General features: G+C 43.2%; 1 protein-coding gene across 1 annotated transcript in view; it reads right to left on the bottom strand.

Annotated features, from left to right (window-relative positions):
* Positions 1–24,868, bottom strand: part of ANTXR1 (ANTXR cell adhesion molecule 1) — a 136,689-nt gene that overhangs the window by 7,184 nt on the left and 104,637 nt on the right. Inside the window, exon 17 of the mRNA XM_048512724.1 lies at positions 21,825–21,905. Coding sequence (XP_048368681.1) covers positions 21,825–21,905 — 81 coding nt within the window. The remainder of the gene's footprint in view (positions 1–21,824; positions 21,906–24,868) is intronic.

Here is a 24,868-nt window from a genome sequence, read left to right as displayed (position 1 = left end):
CGGTGTGCAATTTCCTGGACTTTTTAATTGCTGTTTGCACTGTCATCTTGTTTTGTAGACATAGCCCTGTTACTTTGTTTATTCGGCGCCTTACGCCGGCAGACTGCATTTTTACAAAATGATTTGGAATCTGCCTTGAGTCTCTGTGAGGAAGGTGGATTATGAATGAATTAATGAACAAATAAAATAATAAACACTTTTAAAATGGGTGTTGTGTGGTTTCCAGGCTGTATGGCCGTGTTCTAGCAGCATTCTCTCCTGACGTTTCGCCTGCATCTGTGGCTGGCATCTTCAGAGGATCATGATCCTCTGAAGATGCCAGCCACAGATGCAGGCGAAACGTCAGGAGAGAATGCTGCTAGAACACGGCCATACAGCCCGGAAACCACACAGCACCCAAGTGATTCCGGCCGTGAAAGCCTTCGACAATACTTTTAAAATGCCCAATAGTCAGAACTAATTTAAGTGGTTAATTAACTAGACTAAATCCTGCAGAACATGAATTCTCTTAACCATCTCAGTCCATGGGGATCCCCCTCCCCCAAATAACCTGCACAAAAACATGGTTGTGGATCTGGTTGCCTGGTTTGGTTAAAAACAGGACCACTCATTGCCAAACTATGGCCTAACTCTGGTTTTATTTTTCTGCCTCTTCCCACAAAGGCAGGCCCCACCTACCTCACAAGGTGTTTGTTAGGGGGGGGGGAGGGAAAGGAGTTTGTGAGCCCCTTTGAGTCTCCTATAGGAGAGAAAGGGGGGATATAAATCCAACTCTTCTTCTTCTTGTTCTTCTAACGGACAATCAGACTCCAAGACTGAGGAAACAATGCCTCAATCCACAGAACTATCTTTTCATCCTACCTTTCGGTCCTTTCATCCTTCTTCTGCAGTCTGCAGTTATAACATTTCAGACTGTATGAGGCTTGGTCAAGGAATCTTTTGGGGGGTTGGGGAGTGGGGTTGGCAGCATAAGTGCTGATGGTGCTAAATTATTAATATTTATTTAAAAAATAACAAACTGCTTTCAGGATTAAACTCTGGTTTTATTTTTCTGCCTCTTCCCACAAAGGCAGGTGCAGTGTTGGAAGCAGTCTTAAAACCCACAGGGACTGAAGAATTCTTTCTCCTCTCCTACATGTTCAAAAATCTGGATCTGATTTCCATGACAAAATGCAACAACAGCAGACCAAATTGGCACTCACACTTAGGGTTTGTGCTTTTCAAAAGAACAGGGTAAAAGGCATTTTAAAATCACTCATATGGTAACTGTAGTGGGAAAAACACGCAGAATGTGGTTGAATTTAGCAATTTGATTCCAAGACTCCGCCACAAAGGGAGTCTTTGCTCATCTATAAAAATAATACGAGGTTATTCAGCCTGTTGATGTTTCATTTCTTCAAATGATTTCCACCGGTGCAGAACAACCACCACCACCACCACCACCACCCATCACATTCACATAGACACAATATATCATTATATCTTATTCTAAAATTTGTCCTAGAATGTGGATTTTAAAAATCCAACCATGGGGCCAGGGGTGGACAGAGGGGCATTTTTTACAAACTTGGGGGAAGTTCCAGGTTTGCAGAAAAATCTGAAATCTTATTTTGAAAAAATACATAGATGATTGTGTTTGTAAAGTGGCCAACTTATGGCAACTCAGTAGGATTTTCAAGGTGAGGGATGGTCACAGGTGGTTTGCCATTGCCTCCCTCTACATAATGACCTAGATATTCCTTGACAGTCTCCCATCCAAGTACTAACCAGGGTCAACCCTGCTTAGTTTCTGAGATCTGACAAGGGCCCTTTCCCCACTTACCTTAAGCCCCGCGCTACTCTCCTCAAGTAGCGCGGGGTCCAGCTGCACTCCCCACTTCAGGGGCGGCGAGAACGCAGCCGCCCCGACGCTGCCTCTCTCACGCCCCCTCAGTGCGCGTAATTCCTGGCGCCTTTTGAAATGGCGCCTTTTGATGACCCTGCGCGGGGTCGTGGGGAAGCCAGGGCGCGCGCCAGGAATTGCACGCACTGGGAATTGCAGCAACCCTCGGACAAAGGTGAGTGGGGAAAGGGCCAAGATCAAGCTAGCCTGGGGCATCCAGATCAGGACACACTGGTGGTTAAAATGACAAGATAACAGAAGAAACATTGGTAGTTTGTGAGAGCATACTTTCTGTCAGCTCTGGTGGTTGCTAGGATAACACAACAATATTGCTCAGACTTCATGTTTCAATTTCTTTCCTTCAAAGGTGGAGGGGAGAGTGTAAAAGGAAAAAGAAAGCAAAGAGAAAGTAGTTCAATCTGAATAGGAAGAAGAGATTAGGTAGGTGGGACAGAAAAGAAGGAGTGAGGCTTCCAGGGAGGCAGCAGGAGAGAAAGCTAAGACTGCAGCGGTGGATAAATGTAGTTTGATTGGTGGGTGGGAGAAAAGGAAGTGGGGGAAAGAGAAAGGATATTGAGGCTGCTAACAGGAAGGAAAAAGCAAATAGTGTAAGGAGCAGCTTCTGGGGGGGCCATGAGATGCTCCCCAGGGGTCCTTGCAGGTCCCTCACTTCTATAAACTAAAACATTACCAGGGCCTTAAAAAATTGCTAAATTCACATTTATGGCTTAATGTGGTGTGCCTATTTGGACATAGATTGGGGCAGGTTTGTTTTCCCATTAAACTGTCCTCTTAACAAACCATTCTAACACTATTGAGAAAATGCTTACCGGAATGAATCCTGGTGTTCAGGCATTGCCCCTGGAGTTACAGAACTCCTTATTTGTTGTCAAGTCTAGCAGGACTTAAAAGAGTTAGATTAGCTCTTTGGTTGGGGAGCAAATTCCTGCCTGTTGTTGCCCTAAAACCATGGAATGAACATTTTGAAGATGTGTTACAGGAGCATAAAAAGGACCATGCCCACTCCTTTGAACTGGCATTCAGCACACAGAGTTGGTTCAAGGGTTTTAGAGCTCTTCCCTGCTGTTCTCTAGCCCACGCAGAAGGCGTGCTGGCTCCCTGAAAAGACCATTCAGGAGCCCAACATTTCACTAGCCTTCGCCTTTCTTCTCTGGAATGAAACCCCCCACTTTCTTCCCCTTGTTGACATGAACAACATCATAACATGTACGCCAGTGTTAATTAGGTCACCCTCATGACAGTGCAAGCTCTCTTCAAATCACAGGTTCAAATTCTGGATGAAACTGTGATTATAGTGTCTTAGTCTTCTCCCAGGATTATAGTGTCTTGGTCTTCTCCCAGGAAAAGCTCTTTTTTTTTCCTGAACAGGACCAAGAACTCTGAACTGATACCAATGATAAACAGCAGAGGCCAGAATGCCGGGGTTTTTGTGGTTAAGATTCTCCTGAGATCAGTCCTGGGGAGAAAAATCAAATTTTGTGTCTCCAACAGGCAGACATCATGAAATCCAGAAACTGATCCCAAAAGCAATTCTGTCAAGGCAGTGAGAAACACTTAACGCCTTCAAGTTAGGCAAAAGGCCTCTCTTGCCATGTCATGGAGGGAATCCTTTGGAGAATCAGGCAGCAGAATTGTCTGAAAGGAAATTTGACTTATGCTAGACTCCTATTCTTCAGCATATGGCTAGAGCATTTCCCCTCTTCTCCTAGATGAAAAAGTGTGGGGTTGTGATGTGGGGCTGAGCAGGTTGCTGAGGGAAGGTTCTTGTAGGGCAGATGTTACCCAGGAGGTCATATAAGACCTCCTCTAGCATCACCTCATTATTTTGCCATATCAAAGAGGCTGTTTCCATTTCATTGCTTTATAAGAAGATTAAATCAGGTCACGCTAGGGCAACTGAAAATCAAAATTCACATTTGATTTTTTTTTTTGCCATTGTTTGATTCATTGTCCCCAGGCATCTATTTTATATCCATCTGATTTTATAAAACTGAACGTATCTGGTTCTCTGCATTCCAACAGAGGGCAAAGTCACAAACACACACATAATAAATCAGAAAAATAGACATCCAATCTCTGTCTCCCCATCCCCAACTCAGACATATTTGATAAAGGCATTGGCATTTGTGGTGCAGGAGCGGAGACGCAGGCCTGTTGTTCTTTTTCAAAAAGCTCAATACTGTTTTGATCCAACCTGCTAGCCAGCCAATGATGATATCATTCCTTGCGGCTGTTCAAAAACATCAGCCGAAGCCTCAAGCACTCAGTGCAGGAAAGCAGGCCCTGCTCTGAGACTATCAGCCAGGCTGTCGTGCAAGGCTGATGGTAATCAGCTGTCTCATATCAAGAGGAAAAACAATGGGAATTTGCTGCCATATTTTTCCCTGAGCAAAGTGAATTGGGAGGCTACTGCTCCAGCAATATCGAGGGAATTCTGAGGGGAACAGAAATGAATTTTAATGAGGTGAATGAAATGTATCAGGAACTTTACATGCCTAAGGGCAAGCAATTTGCAATAATAACACACTGCAAAGATCAGAAGCTCAAGAACTCCGAATTAACACCAGAATTAAAAGAGACCAGAACACCAGTCTTTTGTAGTTGTGCTTTTCCTAGATTATTCCTCACAAGTAAAATCAAATTCTGTGTCTCAAATGAGCAGAACCCGGAAATTACGTACAAATTTGGTCCTACTGAGACAGCGACAAACAGCTCAGGTAAAATGGCTCCCTTGCCTTGGGAGCTGCATTACCTGAAAGGTAATTTCATTTATGCAAAACTATTCTTTTCAGCATGTCCAGAACATCCAATATAGGGGCTCCCCAAGCCAACTGTATATAAACAGAATTCCTTATAACATGAGATAATCTAAAATGAACAGAGATAATTTGAACGTCGAATATTGTATAGGGAAGCATGTGGGGTTGCATTCCAGAGGCATGAATGATTGAGGTCAGTCTTGTGAAGTCTCTCTACCTTCCCCACATGGGATCAAACCAAAATCCACTGGGTGTGGAGACATGCCCATTGGACATGTGAAGAATGGGAATTTACGGCAAGTCTTTTCTCTACTCCCAGACAAGAATGCAATCTTCAACATCTGGGAAGTAACACACAGTACTGTCCCTAGGGTGGGCTCCTGAACTCAGGTCACATTTTAAGAAACCCTGTATCCAAAAGGCTGCATCAGCCAAAGCTATATTGCCTGGTGAGTGATGCAAAACAATGGCTGGAAGGTGGCTTGACAGATCTCTTCCTCAGATATTCCCTCTCTTCAAAGTTACAGATGTAGCTGTTCCTCAAATCAGAGGCAGCAGAGAATGCTCTGTGGAGCTGCTTTCCCTTTTTGTTCCAATTCATCCATCAACTAGAATTGATATTTGCCTCAGAACCTGTCCCAATCTCAGCCACTGGAGGGGGAATGGATCACATTATTGCTGAATTTAACTGCTGCCTTGGTCCGAGCCCAAGAAAAAAGAAGGAAAAAAGGCTTCCCAGAGTAGGAAAAGAGGGGTGGGGAGAGAGAATAAAGAATTTTGAGGCTTGAAATCGCATAGGCATGAGGAGCTCCAAACAGAGCTTGCCCCAAAACACAGGGCAGGTATGGGGACAAAGTCAGACATTGGGTGGAAAAGAATGGATGAGATGATGTAATAATCTTCTTGACAGCTCATGCCATAACGAATGTCTTAGTCCTTCCTTAAAGTGCCACACAACTCTTTTTTCTTTGCTAGGATGAATGCCTTTTATTATAGCCTTGTTTAAATGCCTTTTACTCCAGGCTTGTTTAGTAATAAGTTGATTTCAATTGTTCACTGTTGTCTCTCCTTTCCATCTAGCCAAAAAACCAAGTTAGCTACCTGGATCTCTCTCCCTCTCTACCTGGACCGCTTTCTTGGCTCCTTGGCTCCTGCAATGCAATTCAAGGGACATTTAAACGATCGCTCCAATCATATTTATTTTCTGCATTTAAGTCTAAGGATTTAATAAAAAGAGGGAAAGCAGCCAGGTGAAACTCAGCCAGGAATAAATGTTTGTCCAAGTGTTTTACTTGAAGAAGTACTCAAGTGGGATCTTGAGAATGATAAACTGGAACTTAAACACAACTCCAATTAAAATCCAATAAAAATGATGGGACATGATTTCCTTTTTGATTTTGGATTGTTGGGACATATGAAATTCTCCTAACTCTCCCTCCAATTTGAAATCTTAAGTGGAGAATTCACAAACTCTGCATTCAATGTAAACTTCCTTAGACTTTGTAGCTGTTTACAAAAGTATCCTTATAGCCAGGAGAGCCTAGGGTGATTGTTCACTTCCAGACAATGGTTCTGAGGCAAAATTTCTCCCCCCAGAAAAACTTTCTACATCCACTCAGATGCTGTGGTGTAGAGGATTGTGGGTGATGCTGCAAAGTACACCCTTCATTCATGTGGCCACCAGCAAGACCTGCTGGATTCCAAGATCACCTGCTATGAAATCTAGTGCACACCTAATATCTGTGGTCATGCTTTGCAGAGAAAGATTGCTAGTCATGGGGAACACTTTGGGAAAATATAACTTTGTCCTAAAGAGATGGGTTCTATTGAACTTAAATGGAACCAGACTACCAGAACTTCATATCCAATATCTAACAAACTTCTGGAGCAAAGCTGGGAAAAGCTGGAGATCATCTGGTTCCAGACGGCTCATCCCCAAGGGTTATCCAGGTTGGATCATTTAGATGGGAGTGGGAACATGACAGTAAGATGGCCTTCAATTGGATTGTGTTACTTGACTGACCCTGGATGTTGGACCATGACCTGAAAACCTGGCTATGACACTGTGTGGTTGCTGAGACTTGACTCCTACTTAATGGCCAGGACAACTTGGTTCTGACGGTTATACTCAGGATTTGGTTTAAGATACAAATGTTTGAGTCCAGTAAAACGTTAAAGATTAGGGTGTAAGCATTTGAGAGTCAAAACTCCTTCCATCCGATGTTGCTCCAACTGGAGACAGTTATCACATTGTTATTAAGACCAGTACTTATGGACATAGAAGACTGCCCCAAAAGTTGAAATACAACCAGGTTTAATTTTAGAAGAGGGAACTGCTAAAAAAAATGAGGTGATTGATCAAAAGGAAGTTGAAGGACGAAAAATACAGAGGGTCAAATTCCTTCAGGATGCTTGCAAATTATTTAAATCCACAACAGCTGAAGCACAGATAGATTGTATATAATAGATTAGGAACAGTACCACCAAATCTGAGACAATCGAAGTGCGGTTAATTAGCAAAATCATGGAAGCAATAAAGGATAAGAAAGCATTCTTCAAAAAGTATAAATCTTGTCCTAATGACATGAAGAGGAAGCACTGGTTCTGGCAGAACAAATGTAAACTGATGGTAAGATGAGTCAGCCAAGAATATAATATTGCTAAGATGAGCAATAAGAATTTCTTCAAATGCATCAGAAGCAGGAAACTGCCCGAGGAGGCAGTGGAGACTTTACATAATGAAGAGATGAAAGGATGGCTCAAGAATGACATGGCTAGCAGGGAAACTGAATTAATTCTTCACCTTAGTTTCACTGCAGAAAAATGAGAGGTAGTCACCCAACCACTATTTTCAGGAAGGATGTTGGAAGAACTCTGTCAGTTAAAGGTGATGAGACAAGAAGTTCTAAGATTGATATGCAAATTAAAAACTAACAAATCATGGATCCAGCCAGCACACACCAAAGGGTTCTTAAGGAACTCAAATGTGGAACTGTTGATTTCCTAACAAAAAAAGCGGAACTTGTTACTAAAACCGGTCCTTATCAAGGACGGGAAGGAAGCAAATGTAAAACCATTTGTAAAACCATGGGATCATGCTAGCCTAGGCCATCCAGTTTTAGCAACAACGGGAACTAAATAGTAGGGGTCAGCAATTGGAGCTGGTGCTATTTAATTTGTTCAGAAAGAGATGTAAATCTTGTGTGTAGTTTATATACTCATTGGCATAAGTGGTGCTATGGGCTAAACCAGGCAGCCTAAATGTTTCATGAAGCAAAGCTGACAGCTCTAGGTCACAAAAGTAGCAAATCAAAATGCATGTATTGACATGTACACTATATTGTGTATGACTTAAATAATATTGGTCCCATTTAACATCTAGGAACACTGAGGTTCAGCAATAACAGACTAACCCAGCATCACTGAAATGCACTTATGTACAAAATGGCAGCCATGAGGGGCTGATGGCAGGAAAATGGCACCAACATGAATGGAATCTTTGCTGGTGAGCGCCTTCATGGCATCATAAATATGTTCTTTCCTGAAAAATTGAAGTTAAAAAGGCTTGTGAAACAACATACTGAGGATAGCAAACATCTAGAACAGGGGTAGGGAACCTGCGGCTCTCCAGATGTTCAGGAACTACAATTCCCATCAGCCTCTGTCAGCATGGCCAATTGGCCATGCTGGTAGGGGCTGGTGGGAATTGTAGTTCCTGAACATCTGGAGAGCCGCAGGTTCCCTACCCCTGATCTAGAAAGAGGATGATTAGAGCATGTTGATGTGTGGATGTGCTTAAGCTCAGAAGCAGAGAAAAAGGAAAAACCCAGTTGCAGTAGCTACCTGGATCTCTAACCCCTTTCCTGACTGAGTTATGAACCAATCTGAATAGATCAAAGCTAATAGCTTTCTTCCACTCGAAAACGTGACAACTACATAAAGACTGTCCATAACAAGGAACAGGAGGGTCAAATAACTGAAAGAGGAAGTGTAGAGAGGCTGGAGCTGAGATGCTTTTAAAGGAATGAATCCAGGATCTCCTTTGTGCTAATCCCTACATAGTTGGCCTTTTACCCTCAAAGAAAGCTGCAGTTGCTGCTGTTCTAGGATTGGCTCCAACATTTGCTTGCATGAAATTCTGCTATACTTTGGAGAAAAAAGAAACATCCTGGCCGGGTGCTCACGATTAAAGAGGCTTTACTGTAGAAACCTAAACATGCTTCTTCTATAATCTAAGGGCATAGGTACATCACAGGCTTAAACTGGTTTACCAATCATTCCTTCTCCCTAGAGAATCCTGGGAAACGTAGAAGCAAAGTGAATTTTCAGTTGCTTTACTGAACTTTACTGAACTTTCTTTGGGAAAGCCATGACATGTAGCAAGGAGGAAAATTATCTTCATTTTAAGTAAGAAAAAGCATCTATAAAACTCTTGAAGGAACCAGATCAGGAAGGAACTCTTTCACTTCTGGGCAACATCCCTTTACCGTTTTAGAAATCTTCAACTCCTCTACACATGTGGGATCATTGTCTTGAAAAATAAGAACCAATCATTAAAATGCCATCCCTTCAAGCCTGTGCCTCTTTATAGTCCATGCATTCTCCTACAATAAAGAGCTAATTGTTCTGAGGTACTTACACTCTCCTTCCTTAAATAAATGTATGAGTTTAATTAAAAAGGGATAATGGACATTGCACATTCAAGGTTCAATTCCAACAGAGTAAAAAAGTACCATGTATCTATATAATGGCTATTCTATATTGATGCCACTGTTAAGGTAGCATTCAGTATATATTTCTTTATTTCTGCTTCCAATTAGGTTTGAGTTCAAGGGAAGAGTGATTAGTGTTCAGAAAGAATCCTTCAAAATATGGGTTGACAAGCAAGGTCCCACAAGCAATGTATAATCAATCAATCAATCAATCAATCAATCAATCAATCAATCAATCAATCAATCAATCAATCAATCAATCAATTATGCCCCATTCCATTTTCCTACCTTTCTCCTCCCACTTTTGTCAGTGTCTCTCCCTCCCTCCTTCCACCCCCTCTTATTTTCTGTCTCTCTGACACTGTCTCCTATGTCTACTGTTATTCCTGCCCCCTCACCACATCACTTTCTTTCTCTTTCTGCCTTCCCACACCCCGTCACTCTCCTTTTATACATTAACAGCAGTGGCTCACCTGGCAGCTCCACAGTGGCTGGATAGTGGTGGTTTCCCTGCCCCTTCCCCAACAGCTTTACTACCTCAGTGGCAGCAGCAACTTATCTGACCCCCTGACAGCTGCTCACCAGACTTCTTCACCTCAGTTACTCGCCCAGCCCCACAGAAGCTCCACTATCTCAGTGGCTAGCCAGGCTTCTTTCCTGCCTCAATGGTGGCAGCAACACCTCCCCCACCTGCCTTTAAGTTCACTGCCTCAGTGGCATGGTGGGTGGAGAAGTACTGGACTTTTGCCTGTATGTACACAGATAACACTCTTGTATTTGGGTGGGGGGAATTTAACCCCCAATGTATGTTTTTTTTTACATTTTCAGTTTTTTGTGTGAACCTGGGGGGTTCTCTAAGTTTGCAGAATGATCTGCTTTCTGTCAATGTGGGCCCAATCCACAGATTTAAGCATCCGCAGATTGGCCCACATTTGACTATTTGATATATGCTAACCGACCCTGCCTAAAAATTACCCTTGTACAATTGTCCCCCTGTGCAAAAAAAGTAATAAAATTTAATTTAATTTAAGTCATTGTTAAATACATCACGTTTTTCACTACTTAATTTGACCTCAATATCAGAATAACAGAGTGCTTTTAATAAGCATAGAAGGATTTGCAAAAATTATAAAACTGGTTTGTGTCATTTATAAATGAGTCAATAGCTCTTACAGCACTGGGTCTTCAAGGAGCTTTAAAAGCTGTTCTTTTGAAGAACTAAATCGTAAGCAAAACACTCCTTCACATTATTGTGATGTTCTGCTTTATGAGTTCGCCACCCTGCAACTACCCAAAGGGAAAATTCAGGAGCACAAAATGGTCTGTGTACTGTTTTCTGAGCCTTTGTCTTTGGAAACCTTAGTTTGAAGTAACCCATGAACAAATCCGTCAATATGACTTTTGTCCTGAGGATTATAAAATTCTAGGCAATTGGCCAATATTTGGGTTAATTTTTCCATAGCTACATTCATAGGAAATGAACTACAATAGTAGCAGAGAAGAGCAGCATGGTAGGACTCTGTTCCAAATTCTGCTAAAGCATCCACAAGAACCAGAGGCTTTGCACATGTACATGGTCTTGCTGGGATGGTTCCAGGACTGCCAGGAGACTCCCATCAAAGCAAGTCTTATAAATTAACCCTCCACCTCACCCCCAATCCATCAATTTTTTAACAGGAGATTAAAGCTTGACTGTTTGCCCAGGCCTTTGTCTATTGCTGACTTTTTGCTAATTAGTTAATATGGAGGGCTTGTGTCTCACTCCATTTGCTATGCAAGCTCTCTGGTTCCTTCAACGCCCACTCATTTAAACTGCTGCCACCAATTGTTTTCTTGTGGCTGCTGTTTTTGAGCTGTGTTTTTATTGTATCATTTTATCATATTTTACTAATGTATTACTATTCCTTTAAATTTACTTAGAGATCATTTATCTTGTATATTGGGTCTTTTATGAGGCAACCATTTGGTCTTGCTAGGTCGTTTAAAATGCGACCATTTGGCCCTCATTAAAGTTGTAAACTGTTTGTGTTTAGTTTAGGTAGTGTTATTCTTTAGATAATGGAACTGGCTTTTAAACCGGACAAATTGCCAAGAATGCTCAGGTGGGGGTCATCTTCCTCATGGACTCTATTGACACCTAATTGGTTAATTACTGGCTGGGGAGCATTATTTGCCTCATAGGGAGCTGCACGGACAGTGAATACTGTATGTGCAACACACGGAGAAGGCAAATAATGCAAAGCCCAAATACACTTGTTTTTTAAAATGTAACATGTAGTTTGGTCATTAGCCTAGGGTCTGTTTATGGCTAAGTAGGTGGTAAAGGCTGTGTTGGAATTATTTGCTGGAAATGTACCAGTGCTGCGGGAACAACCATATTGGGAAGACCTTTACTTTCTGGGGCCCTGCTGATAGGGCTTGTAGATACATCGGGCTATACAGGATGCTGAACTAAGTGGACCATTAATCAGATCCAGCCCAGTTCTCTTGCTAACCAAGGTTCCCTGAATCAAGTTGTGGCCTACTTAATCACAGTTATTGGTGTCCACTTCTGAATTACTTCTGTCTGTAATGGGGAATACAGAGCTCCTTATAGCAAAATGTGGAACAGCTTGGATATTTAAAAAATTAGGTGCCTTTCTTAAGAAGTAAAAGGCTGGCAAGCAATGTCACACATATGAACACAGTACTCTGCAATTGCCCAAGCCTCTTAATTAAAAAAAACCCAACAAAACTATATATTATGAATTCCACATATATTGAATTTCACAGCAGCAATAAATACAACAGGTGGGGTATTTCAGGGCAATTTGGGCAGCTCCTGGCATTGTGCCTGATCATATAACATTATCCTATTCATATCCCCTCTCTCTTTTGAGGCACACACAGCTACAAAATGCGTGCTTTTAAGACTCTTTAGAGCTTTTCTACCAGCTGTAAAATGTTTTAAGAGAATGTTCCCAAACTTAGCTGGTTTTGTCTAGAACTAAATACCTGTAGCCTAACTTTTGCTTGTGGGCTCTTTGCTGTCACTGGCCAAAACACTGTGGTATCCTAAAATATTAGCCAACAGTCGAATAGCTGCCCATAAGGAGTAAGTGCCATCCACTAACTTCAAGAGACTTAGGAGAGTATAACTCTGATTAGGATTGCACTGTTTGTCACAGAAGACGCGCCAGTTAGCACTATTTCTGGAGCCTTAAACTGAATTTCTGGAGCCTTAAACTGAATTTCACAATCAGATCTGGATTCCTCTCCTTTCGACTGCTTATCAGATATGATGAGTGTTCTCTTCCACCTAGCCACAGAGACCATAAACACTGAGGAAATTTTTGTGTCTAGGAACTACAGGAACACATTTGTGTGATCCAGCACTTCAGAGACCTTAGAAGATTGACTCCTACATAAATTGAAACTGTAGTCTTGTATGTTCACAGAACTTAGCAGTCGTCCTCGAAGAGCTGACGGACAAACCAGGTAAGAGGGCAGTGGAAAGTTCAGAGGGCAGAACATAGTTGAAGAGACATCCCTTATCCCTCTGCACTGCAGTGGTGCCAACCATAATCAGGCCATGCAGTGCAATTAAACTGAGTTGTTTGGACCCTAATGTACTCCAGGGGGTACATTTTCATGTCCATCCTTGTAGCTGCAATTCAGATTTCCAAAAACTGAAAAATTATAACCTGGCTGCTGTTAACAAATAAAGGGCTCTACAGTGACATTATTGCAGTATTGATGTTATATCGTTAAAAAAAAAACCCAATTCAATTGTCCCTTTTAGCTTACTATCTAACTTGACAGACAACATACTTAAAACATTTCCCCAACATTCTACTCGTACACAACAGTACCATATATGTAGAAAGTCAGCACTTACTTGCACACATGCTGTGCATCTTCAAAATGTCCCAACACAATTTTAAAAAGACAGAATATTCTCATCAAGCAAAACAGTAACTGGCAGATCACCAGTTACAATCAGTAAAGCATGAATCTAAAGCTGGTTGATGTCGGCACCAACAACAGCAAAGACTGGTCAAAAAATATTTTCACTCAAGGATGAAAGACAGCCTGAAAAGGCAATGTTTTGCTGAAACGTTGTCAAAAGTAATCTCTGAACTCCCTCTCTACAAACACCAGTTCTTGATATTCTATCATATGCGGATGTGCCTAGAAGACTCTGCTCTTTGTCCCTGGAACTGGGTAGTTTGAGCTTCACTTGCATGGATTCTACAAGTCTCTTCTGCACAGGCAGAATAATGCACTTTCAACCCACTTTCAATGCACTTTGAAGCTGGAGTTTACTGTGCGGAATAGCGAAATCCCTTTGCAAACAATTGTGAAAGTGGATTGAAACTGCAATATTCTGCCTGTGCGGAAGGAGCCCAAGAGAAGGTCACTGTGTGCAACAGAGCACACAGACACGAAAGCTACTAACAAAAGAAACTTCTGTTACACATCTTTGTTACGCAACCATGTGTCATCAGGTCAAAACAGACATTTAAAATAACTGACAGAGTGGAGGGGAGAGGAAAAAAGGTAAACACAGGTCTTCTGACAGCTTAAAGATCCCCCAATGGCCAATGTTTAGGTTGAAACCCATTTTATAGTTGGCTAGTAAATTCCTGAAAAAAACAATGTTTATAATGGAAACGCAAGAGACAAGTATAAAATACCACAAGTGGGCGCCACTATAATTAAAAGTCTCCAGTTCCCATTCTTGTTAATGAGCTTTTCATATTAATAGGTAGTAGTAGTGGTGCCGCATCCTCTGGGATAAAAGGTACTTGTTTTAAGGGGGGGAGGGAACGACACCCTGCGTTCAGACTATTATCTTAAATATAAAAATAACCTCATTAATGCAGGCAAAAATCGCAAACCTAGTCCCTTTAGAATGTGAGAAGACCACAGGAATCCCATGTGACCTTGGCCTGCTTCTGCCTTATTGGAAACAGCTGTGCCTGCTGGTAACCTCAGACCATTTCCAGATTTGACAGCGAGAAGAGAAATTTCACAACCCCTTCCGTTAATCCATTTCTCCGAATGAACTTAGAAACAAGGCTTTGCCCTTTGCTTTGCCCTTGCCTTGCAATCAATAATGTGAAGAATACAAACAAATAGGCAATCAGACAACGGCTGCAACGGCTGGAGCCACATCCACACATAGCGCCGTCAGTTCTGCTTCGATTCCCACCCCACCGAACACTTGCCAGCAATTTCTTCAGATCATCTGTGAGCACAATAAGAAAACAAGAACACGGAGGATGGGAGCTGAAGACAAGAAAAACAAGCATGCAGCAAGTTGTCCAGGTAGACAGTCATTGGTAGAAAGTCCAAGGGAAAGGACAGGACTCAATAGCAGCGAGTGAGACCCAGTCAGGGATTGATGAGGATCCAAAGGATGTGTGATTGATGGGAGGGTCTGTGGTTCACTGGTAGAGCATGTGCTTGGCATATAGAAGGTCCAAGGTTCGATCCCCAGCACCTCCAGCTAAAAAAAGGATCAGGTGGTAGGTAATATGAAAGGCCATTACTTGAGACAGTGGAAAGTCACCATGAGTCTGGGTAGATCAAACTGACTTTGATGGCCTAATGGCCTGAGTCAGAATATGGTGGCCTCATTTGTGTTCATTTGTGTCCCTTCCTGTGTCTCCTAACTGTTCAGAAAAGGCTTCTCTGATATGGCTGCTTATCATAGGCGCTCTGTTCACAGTTCTATGACATAAGCCTTGATGGTCCAGTTTAGTAGCCTCTCTGCTTTAAGGGTCACATGGTTGGTCTTTTAAGGCATTCTTGGCCACAGCCTGACCAGAACATTCTGATACCTGTCTCTTGCATTTTGTTTAAGTTTTATTATGGCTCAAGGCCAGCCAAGGCTGTCTCTTGCGTGTGTCAACAACTCACAGAAAGAAAACAGATTCAGAAAACTATTTTAAACTAGTAAATATGAAATCCCCCATGGAGACTACAACCTCTGTTCAAAAAAAACTCTGGCTCCTTCCGCACATGCAGAATAATGCACTTTCAAACTGCTTTCAATGCTCTTTGAAGCTGTGCGGAATAGCAAAATCCACTTGCAAACAGTTGTGAAAGTGATTTGAAAATGCATTATTCTGCGTGTGCGCAAGGGCCCTCTGTTCCAAAAAAACCCTGCATAATCTGCATAGTCCCAAACTTGCCACTGCCAGGATATACCACCACCACCCCACCAAGAAACTGCATGGGATAAATTTTATGGTCTAACTGAGATTATGTGAAGCAGAAAGGCCTCTGTCTGGGTCCGGAACTCAGAAATCAGCCCTAATGCACTGACAAATGGAGACACTCCAAAACTAAGGTTCAAACAACAGGTGAGGCTGAAGTTAAGTGCCAGGGACTCCTAAGTAAGGGATTGTTCAGCTCTTCATCCCTACTGCATCTCTTACCAACCCATCCCCATCCAATTTGGCTCTGAGAATGCACATCTGCCTCTCCGTCATTCGCCATGACAGCTAAATGAAAACAGAATGTGTGTGTGTGCGCGCGCGCGTGCATATATGTGTGTGTGAGTGTGTGTGTGTATGTCTATATGTATGTATCATTTTTTTTTGTCAGATACAGGATGCCTATACAAACCTCCTGGCCTGAATAAGAAATGTTAGTATATTAATTTATGTAAGTTATTTATTGGTCTGTGTATTTTACTGACCTCTGAAGAATGCCCTTCTTGGATCAAAATGCATCAGGTCTTTCGTGCCACTATGTGTAACCAAGTGCTATACGCTGGAAGCGTGTCTATTGAGTATATACTTAATTTGGATTTTAATGTGAATTGTTTTTAATTTTAGTTATTTGGCTCTGTGCAAGAAAAGTATATTAAAATATGTTTTTCTTTTCTCTCAACGTTTTGCTTTCTAGCTTTTTTAACAGGTTGGGTTTTGTTTCCCTTCAGTTTGTTGAGTAAGTGAATCCTCCATGGTCAGAGGCAATATACCTCTGAATAGCAAATGCCAGGGAAAGAGAAGAAGGGACGACAGTGGCCTTTATATTCCTTGTGAGTTCTCTGTCTATCAGGATAGCATTGGAAATAGAGTGCTGAATGTCAGTCTACTGAAGGAGGGCTCTTCCTACGCACTGAGCATGCACCTAGATCCCAGTGATGACATGTTTGCTTCTTGAGATTTGCCAAATTTGACACTGCTGGGGAACATCCATGCACATAATCCTTTCTAAGCCTTTTTTACAATCAATTTAAGAGCCACAGTAGTGTGTGTTTGTGTTTTTAAAAGTTACACTGGAAAGCAACATTCTCTGATCCAAGATCCCAAACAGGAATTTATTGGTGACCAAAGAATTAAAGATTTTTAAAAAGAAATTTGATCTGTGCTTTCCAGGCAGCAAATTTGCAGACCGCCTAAAGCCTCCTTCCTGCCTAAAGAACTCTTGCTGTATGTTATGTTTATATCTATGGAAATTTCATGTAACGCAAGGCAACAGCGCTTGTAAAGTGAATGTGTCATTTGGTCCAGGGAGAGAGCATTTTTGTGGCACTTTGAAGCTCTCCCAGGTTTCTCTTTGAAGGTTCCTCAGCTGGAGGTTGTTTCTTTTATAAATCTCAGAAGTGTAATTTTCTTCCCAGGGTCCTTTTAGCAAATGATTAAATACAGACTCTGGGATATTTGTTCTTATCTGTGAGACAGAGGGGAAGCAGGATTTGATTCCACACCACCACCTTCATAGGCTTAAGAATGTGGACTTTAATGCCCATTTGAATTGTAGCCACTGCCAAGTAGGAAGCCTTGTATGAAGCAGGAGTTTTCAGCATTCTGCCACAGTTAAAGGCCAAATCCAAATTTCTGTTTGTAAGATGTGAAACTAAGCGCCTAACTACATGTCAGATTTCCTCCGTATCCGCACTGGATCCTGGCACTTAGATATGTGCTGCATGTTCCATGTTTGGTATTAAATTCCTAGACACAAAGGGGATGCGATCACCTGAAAATGGGGAAGGGGGGCTTAAGAATTCTCCCATCTGTGTTGTTTTCCAAATTGACCCATTCCCAAAGGGAACTACTCGCCCCATTAGAGAAATCACATGTAAGAGAGGAGAAGGAGAAGAACAAGAAAAAGAAAAAGAAGAGGAGGAGGAGGAGGAGTTTGGATTTATACCCTGCCTTTCTCTCCTGTAAGAAGACTCAAGGCAGCTTACAAATTCCTTTCCCTTCCTCTCCCCATAACAGATACCTTGTGAGGTAATGGGGATGAGACAGTTCTGAACAAACCTGTGACTAGCCCAATGTCACCCAGCAAAAATATCCATTTGGATTGTAGCCCGCACCATGTAGGAAGCCTTATCCAAAGGGGGAGATTTCAGGATTCTGCTACAACAAAAGACACAATTAAAGGAGAAGCATGCAAGTTTCCTTAGGAAGACAAATGGTGTCTCCCTGGGTCTATTTCAGATTGGGAAAATGGCATGGGGGTGGGAAGATTGATCACAATTTCTCCAAGCAACACGAATCCCTTCCCCAAGATCAATCCCACACCCACCACACTCTCACACTCCCACACACACTCTCACTCTCTCTCGTGCGAGCTCTAGCGCTCTCTCTCTCTCTCTCTCTCTCTCTCTCTCTCTCTCTCTCTCTCTCTCTCTCTCTCTCTCTCTCACTCTCTCACACTCACTCACAATTGTCAGGACCCAGGAAAGAGACAAAGAAAATGTAACATGTAGCATGCAGAAAAAAGATCAGGGAAAGAAGAGTTAAAGATTGATCAAAAATTTTCGGAAGCCTGAAGGTAGTGCAAAAGAACGACAGTTGCTCTGGGTGCAGTCGCTTGTCCTGTTTTTTGCCTTTGCCCTTAGTAAGCCTGCCAAACCTGCAGCACTACAGACAGACAGACAAAAGCAAATGTTCACCAACAGTGGTGATGCGTTTATCAGACTGCTTTCAAATTTATTACAGATGCTTCTGTCTCTAGCCTGACAGCACCAGAGAAGAAATAACCTGTCTACTTTCTTTACTTTAGCCCAGAAGTCTCATGTACAGTCTCCAATGTTATTGCATTGCTTCAGCTGCTATTACATCACCCTTTCAGTTATGTCATTGCCGCACAGGGATCGTTACTAGCTTTGCAATGTAACAACATTTAAAGAAACAGGAAATGTCCCATATGGAAGCTCAGACAAGCCAGAAGCAGCACAGGAATGCAGCTGCTCTTCTCGGCGCAAGGGAAATTTTCTGGTGGAAGGCCCATTTAACTCCATAGTGCCCTCTAAGAGGGCATTATTTGCATTTGTAATTAAAAAAAAATACTTCAGCCACTTTAGCAAACATTCTTAGTTGTCATTCAGTAAGCCAGAATTTCAACAGAGAGAAGGACATTTGCCTGAGATACTTTAAAATAAATTTATACTAAATCTTATAGCTTTCAAGCCACATATAACATTCCTGGCCTTCTAGCTATAGACTGAGGATCAAGAATATGTACCAGGGCTGTACATTCCCATCTCTTTCTTAAATGCAAACCCCTCCTCCGGTCCCCTTCCAGTGTTAACTGTGAAGTAGCATTACCTCAGCGTTATTGATATCATTATTGATATCATTCAAGCCCACTAAAAACACATTTGCAACCTTGGGTTCCTCCTACAAATGGGCAAACTCTCTTCAGCTTCCCTAACAATCCAGCATGAACAAAGCAAGAACAAAGAAGCATGAACAAGAAAGGTGAAAAGGCCATTAGAGTTAAAATCCAAGTTCTCAGGAAGCTTTGAACACCCTGGCATACCCAAACTGGGCTATCCTATACACTTTTGATTGTGTTAATCCCTTCCCCATCCCCCCCCCCCCAAAAGGTTTGTCTCCCAGTGATACTGATTTCTAGCTGTCTTAAAACTCAAGTAATAATGCCACTATTTTCCTGAGTTAGATGTTAGTGATTTAGTGATATGATTGTATGGAATTTTTATAAGCTGCTTTGACTTTTAGGAAAAGTGGGATGAAAATATTTTAAAGTATAGTGATGTCATCAGGAGCCCCATTGGCTCCCTGCATTTCCCCCCTCCCCTTGCACTCTTCCTCAAATTATCTGGCTTGTTGATGGACAGCAAGAAAGAGGGAGATGAAACAGCTGAGAGGATAGGAAGTGCATGCTGTGCTTTCCTCCATTTTTTTCTCCCCACCCCCATTCATTCTAGTTGCAGCTGCCCATGAACTATAACAGCAGTAAGGAGAAGAAAAGGAAAAACTCCCTCATCTCATCACTAACCCATCACTCCCAGTTAACAAGGCAGATACATTGGGATGGGGTGGGGAAAGGGACAGGAGGAGGAATTCTTCTTTGCTTGGATGTGCCGCCTGAGCCAAATGGAAAAATGGCAGCTATGGAGGTCACCCACTCTGCCCACTCTGGGCTGGGAAATTCCTGGAGATTTGGTGGTGGACCAAGGGGAGGGTAAGTTTGGGGAGGGACAAGAACTCGGTGAGGATGAGATGTCATAAAATCTACCCTCCAAAGCATTAATTTTCTCCAGGGAAACTGTTCTTTGTAATCAGGATCAGAGAATTCCCTCAGTTTGCAAAAGCTCTGAAAGCATAACTTTTCCTCTCCCTTCACAGGGAAAGCAAAGGAGATCAACATATGTATAGCTTTCTCACTCCTCCCCGCCTTTCCCTGCCCATTCCACAATAGCCCCACCCACTTTTCAAGCTCCATTGTAGAACAATAGAAAGGACTTTTTTCACACTGAAGGGCTATCTCTGGAGTGATAGAGCCAGTGAAATTGACAAGAAATTGACAGTGTCTAGCAGGTTAATGCTAGACCAAAGACAGCAGGGGGGGAAAGTGGCTGGCAACCTCTCCAAGTGGAGTTTGCACGAAAACAACAAAGAAGTGGCAGGTGGGTAAAATGGCAATTGGCTTGGCTAGGATCACTTTGCTGGAAGAAAATCCCATACAAACAAAAAACTATGGGGAAACCCCACTGTGAAGCAAACAGCCACAAGGTAAATGGTGTGTGCATAAATGGTCTTAGCTCACCTGACTTTGAAAGCAAGCTTTCTGATGCCAGAGTTCAGCCTTTGAGCTACAGGACTATGGTTTTTATCAGCATCTCTAGCAAAAACTAACCATAATGAATGCTGACAATGATGTTTTGTCCTTCCAAAATGGGAAAGGGGGTATTTGCATGTGAGAAGGGAGGAGCCCGAGTCAACCAAAAGAATGTTACATCTTCACCAAGTCAATAATTCATGCACAACTAGGGGTGTGCACTAAGACACACCCAAGCCAAAACAAATTGGAAATAAACTCCTTCAGGTCAGCTTGGGGATATGTGGAATGACCCATAATACTCTTAAATTCTGGGAGAAATAAAGGTGCATCTCCCAGAATGTTGGGAGTGTTTCAGGTTTCAGGGGCCAGGGGCCGAAGGGGAGAGAGAGGAAGCTGGTCTGCCAAACAGCTGTTTGGCAACATCTTGCTTTACATTTTAAAGGGCATCATTTTCCATGGGAAGACCTGGCCTTTGAAATCAGGCCAGTTGGTTTTCATGAGCAGTGGACCTAGCCTCTCTTTCACTTGGTCTTCCCATAGAAAATAATGGCCTTTCACAATTTAAAGGGATGGAGACGCTGTCAAACAGCTGTTTGGTAAGACCAGCTTCCATTCACCATCTCTTGTCCATCCTACTCCTACTGCCTCTGAAGCAAGGAAATGTGAGGTGGGCAATTGAAAAAAATTTTCCTGAAATTTTTAGACCTTTGAAAAAAATCCCAAAAGCAAGGAAAAGCCCAAAACTTTGGTATAAGGGAAAACATGTCCTCTCCAAATCCAGATCCAAAATTAATCCAACAATGTTTGATGTGCATACCCCTATCCACTTGTATTGTGGCTTGAGCAGTGCATAAGCAGCCAAAGGTCTGAGGTTGAAAAGAGCAGGTTGCTCAAGGGTAGGGATTCCCAAAGGGGGCGGTACTACTCCCCTGGGGCCAGCTAAAACATCAAGGGACCGTGGAAACATCAAGGGGCCAGTGGAAACTTCAAGGTGACATAATTTCACTGTAAGAGTGAAAAGGTTAAATTCTAGTCCAAGATAACAGTATAAGAGATAGAGAGAGAAGATATAAAAAGGGTTAGAATGAGTAGAAGTTATTCAAAGTATTTGGTGCCTCAGCTAGATTTTATTTTAATTTTTGTAAATAATTTGTTTGGAACCTTGAAGTTACCTACCAGTTATAAATACAATCTTATTTTGGTTCAGTGAAATATTGGAACTCCCACCTAATTTTCCTCAGTACCACAAATGCCATCGGTTTGCCTTACCTCTCATACAAGTTACTAAGAAAAGAATAAAATAAAAGGGGAAATAAAATAGTTTTTTGGAATTTTATTCCTGGTGGCAGCCTACAAAATTAAAGATTCCGGGTTGGGGGGTGGGGGAGGGGGAAAGACCATCAGAGGTGACAGTACCTTGTCTCCTGGCTGGGGTCTCATCACAGATACACGGTCATAACCTTTTCGCAACAGGACCCAGAGGGCATCCAGTTTTCCCTGCAATAGCAACAAATACATTTTTAGATTAGTATATGAGAATGGGAGTGAATGTCTGCAAGACAAATCTGGTTTCAAAATGTGAATGTAGTTAAAGTAAATCATGCTTTAACTTTATGTTTGCAGTCAGCCTGAATGTTCATTAAAAGATTTTTGGCACTTCTACAGAAGAATACTTGAACGTGTTTTGAAAATGTTACTGCAACAAGTTTAGTTTGGCCCCCCAATAAAGTTAGCTTTTCTCACTCATTAAAATTTCTAATAACCTAACAGGAGCCACTTTTTAGAAACTGTGACAGACTGTTCTTAACATGCTATATCAGACCATAATCCTTTACTGATGTCAGTTAATTCTGCCATGCTTCAGATTGCCTCTTCCTGAATTCATTTGTAATTTAGCCTAGCTTTATTGAACTTTTATTTATCTTCATGACAGAAGAGAGAGTCTAGCACCGGCAAATTTAGATTGGGGCAAGGTAGGATGTGGGCCCCAGGTACTACTTGCCTAGGGGCACTGGCGTTCCTGCCTAGGGACATGGGGTACCCCTTGTCCCCGGGCGCATCGATTGAGGTCACATGGGGGGCGCCAAAACATCCTCCAACACAGCGAGGGATTGAGCAAGCCCTAGCAAGCAGGCACTGAAGCAGCCGACTGCTCCAAGTGCCTGTCGTAGCCCCGCCCACTCTGTACGGTGGCCTGGAGTGTCCAGGGGGCGGGGGAGAAATCCCACTGGGCTCCCAGGAGCAGGACTGGGGAGCTCCGCCTCCCTTCCCTCTGGCCCAGCATGCCATATTCGCCTTGAAGCCTTCTCCCTGGGCGCCAGCAGGCAGGGAAAAAGGCCAGCTGAGCAGGGACCCCAGCAGCAGCAGCAGCACTGAAGATTTGTTTGGTAAACCTTCAGATGGGGGGGGGGGTGACTTGTGAGAGATTTACATGCTTAAAAGTTAATTCCCACTTGCACTGGTTTGGAGCTGTTTCTCAGGCTAGCAGCCTACCTCACAGGGTTGGTGTGAGGACACAATTAGGAAAGTGGTGGGGAGAGAGCCATGCCTGTTTTGCTGGGGGTAGGAGGTGATTTGTGAGAGATGGTGCTGATGTGTGCTTGGTAAACCTTCAGATGGGGGGGTGACTTGTGAGAGATTTACATGCTTAAAAGTTAATCCCCCTTGCACTGGCTTGGAGCTGTTTCTCAGGCTAGCAGCCTACCTCACAGGGTTGGTGTGAGGACACAATTAGGAAAGTGGTGGGGAGGGAGCCATGTATGTTTTGCTGGGGGTAGGAGGAGGTGATTTGTGAGAGATGCTGCTGACGTTTGTTTAGTAAACCTTCAGATGGGGGGTGACTTGTGAGAGATTTACATGCTTAAACGTTAATCCCCTTGCACTGGCTTGGAGCTGTTTCTCAGGCTAGCAGCCTACCTCACAGGGTTGGTGTGAGGACACAATTAGGAAAGTGGTGGGGAGGGAGCCATGTATGTTTTGCTGGGGGTAGGAGGAGGTGATTTGTGAAGAAGAAGAAGAAGAAGGAGGAGGAGGAGGAGGAGGAGGAGGAGGAGGAGGAGGAGGAGTGGTAGTAGTAGTAGTAGTAGTTTGGATTTATATCCCCCCTTTCTCTCCTGTAGGAGACTCAAAGGGGCTTACAATCTCCTTGCCCTTCCCCCCTCACAACAAACACCCTGTGAGGTAGGTGGCGAGACTGGGAGAGGGAGCTCCGAGAAGCCTGTGACTAGCCCAAGGTCACCCAGCTGGCGTGTGTGGGAGATGTACAGGCTAATCTGAATTCCCCAGATAAGCCTCCCACAGCTCAAGAGGCTGAGCAGGAGGCCTGGGAGGAATCATCACCTGGATTCCTCCAGATTAGATACCACCCGAGCTCTTAACCTCCTCATGCCACTGCTGCTCCTACATGCCATGTCAGCAGCATCTCTCTCACAAAATCACCTCCTCCTACCCCCCAGCAAAACATACATGGCTCCCTCCCCACCACTTTCCTAATTGTGTCCTCCACACCAGCCCTGTGAGAGTAGGCTGCTAGCCTGAGAAACAGCTCCAAGCCAGTACAAGATGGAATTAACTTTTTTAAGCATGTAAAATCTCACAAGTGAGAGATGATGCTGATATTTGCTTAGTGAAACCTTCAGATGGGGGGCTGACTTGTGAGAGATTGACATGCTTAAAAGTTAATTCCCCTTGCACTGGCTTGGAGCTCTTTCTGAGGCTAACAACCTACCTCATAGGGTTGGTGTGAGGACACAATTAGGAAAGAGAGTTGGTGGGGAGAAAGCCATGTATGTTTTGCTGGTGGTGGGAGGTGTTTTGTGAGCTGGTGCAAAAAATCATTGTTTGGTCATTGTGGGGGAGGATGGTAGAGTCACATACCATAAGGGGTGCAGGGAGGGGCACCTGGTAAACTCAAGATTTTGTCCCGGGCTCCAGATTTTGCCCCTAGATTAGCCCCTGCCTACAAAGGGGTGCCCAAGACAGAGAACCACCACTTGCTTGAAGGTCCTAAGTCCAGCCACCTGCCATTAATAAGCAATACACAAACGTGGCTGCCATGGAGGCCAAGTCTACCAATTCTTCTTAAAGGCAAGTAGACCAGCCATCTGCAGATATTGTTGCCCATAATTGAAAGGAATGAGTCAACCCATCCAGAGGCCAGATCTACCAATTCTTCTTGATGGCAGGTAGAGCAGCCCTCTGGAGAACTACCCAGTCTACCTATGGTTGAAAGGAATGGGTAGACCTGGCCGCCAGAGAGCTGGTCTTCCAAGATGGGGAGAACCTGTTGAATGGTGAGGGGGGGGGGGGATTTCAGAGCTTGCCCTGGGTACCATTTTCTGTAGATATGCCCCTGAAGGCAGAACCTCTGACCTCTTAGCTGGCGGGAGCCTGCCACAGGCTGCCCCTCAGCAAGGCCCCACCAGGTTGTTCCTTCAAAGGAGCAGGCTGGTGGGATGGGG

The sequence above is a fragment of the Sphaerodactylus townsendi genome, linkage group LG12 (assembly GCF_021028975.2).
Source record: "Sphaerodactylus townsendi isolate TG3544 linkage group LG12, MPM_Stown_v2.3, whole genome shotgun sequence".
Lineage (NCBI taxonomy): Eukaryota > Metazoa > Chordata > Lepidosauria > Squamata > Sphaerodactylidae > Sphaerodactylus > Sphaerodactylus townsendi.
The sequence above is the reverse complement of the archived record's forward strand: the minus strand, read 5'-3'. Positions and strand labels throughout refer to the sequence as shown.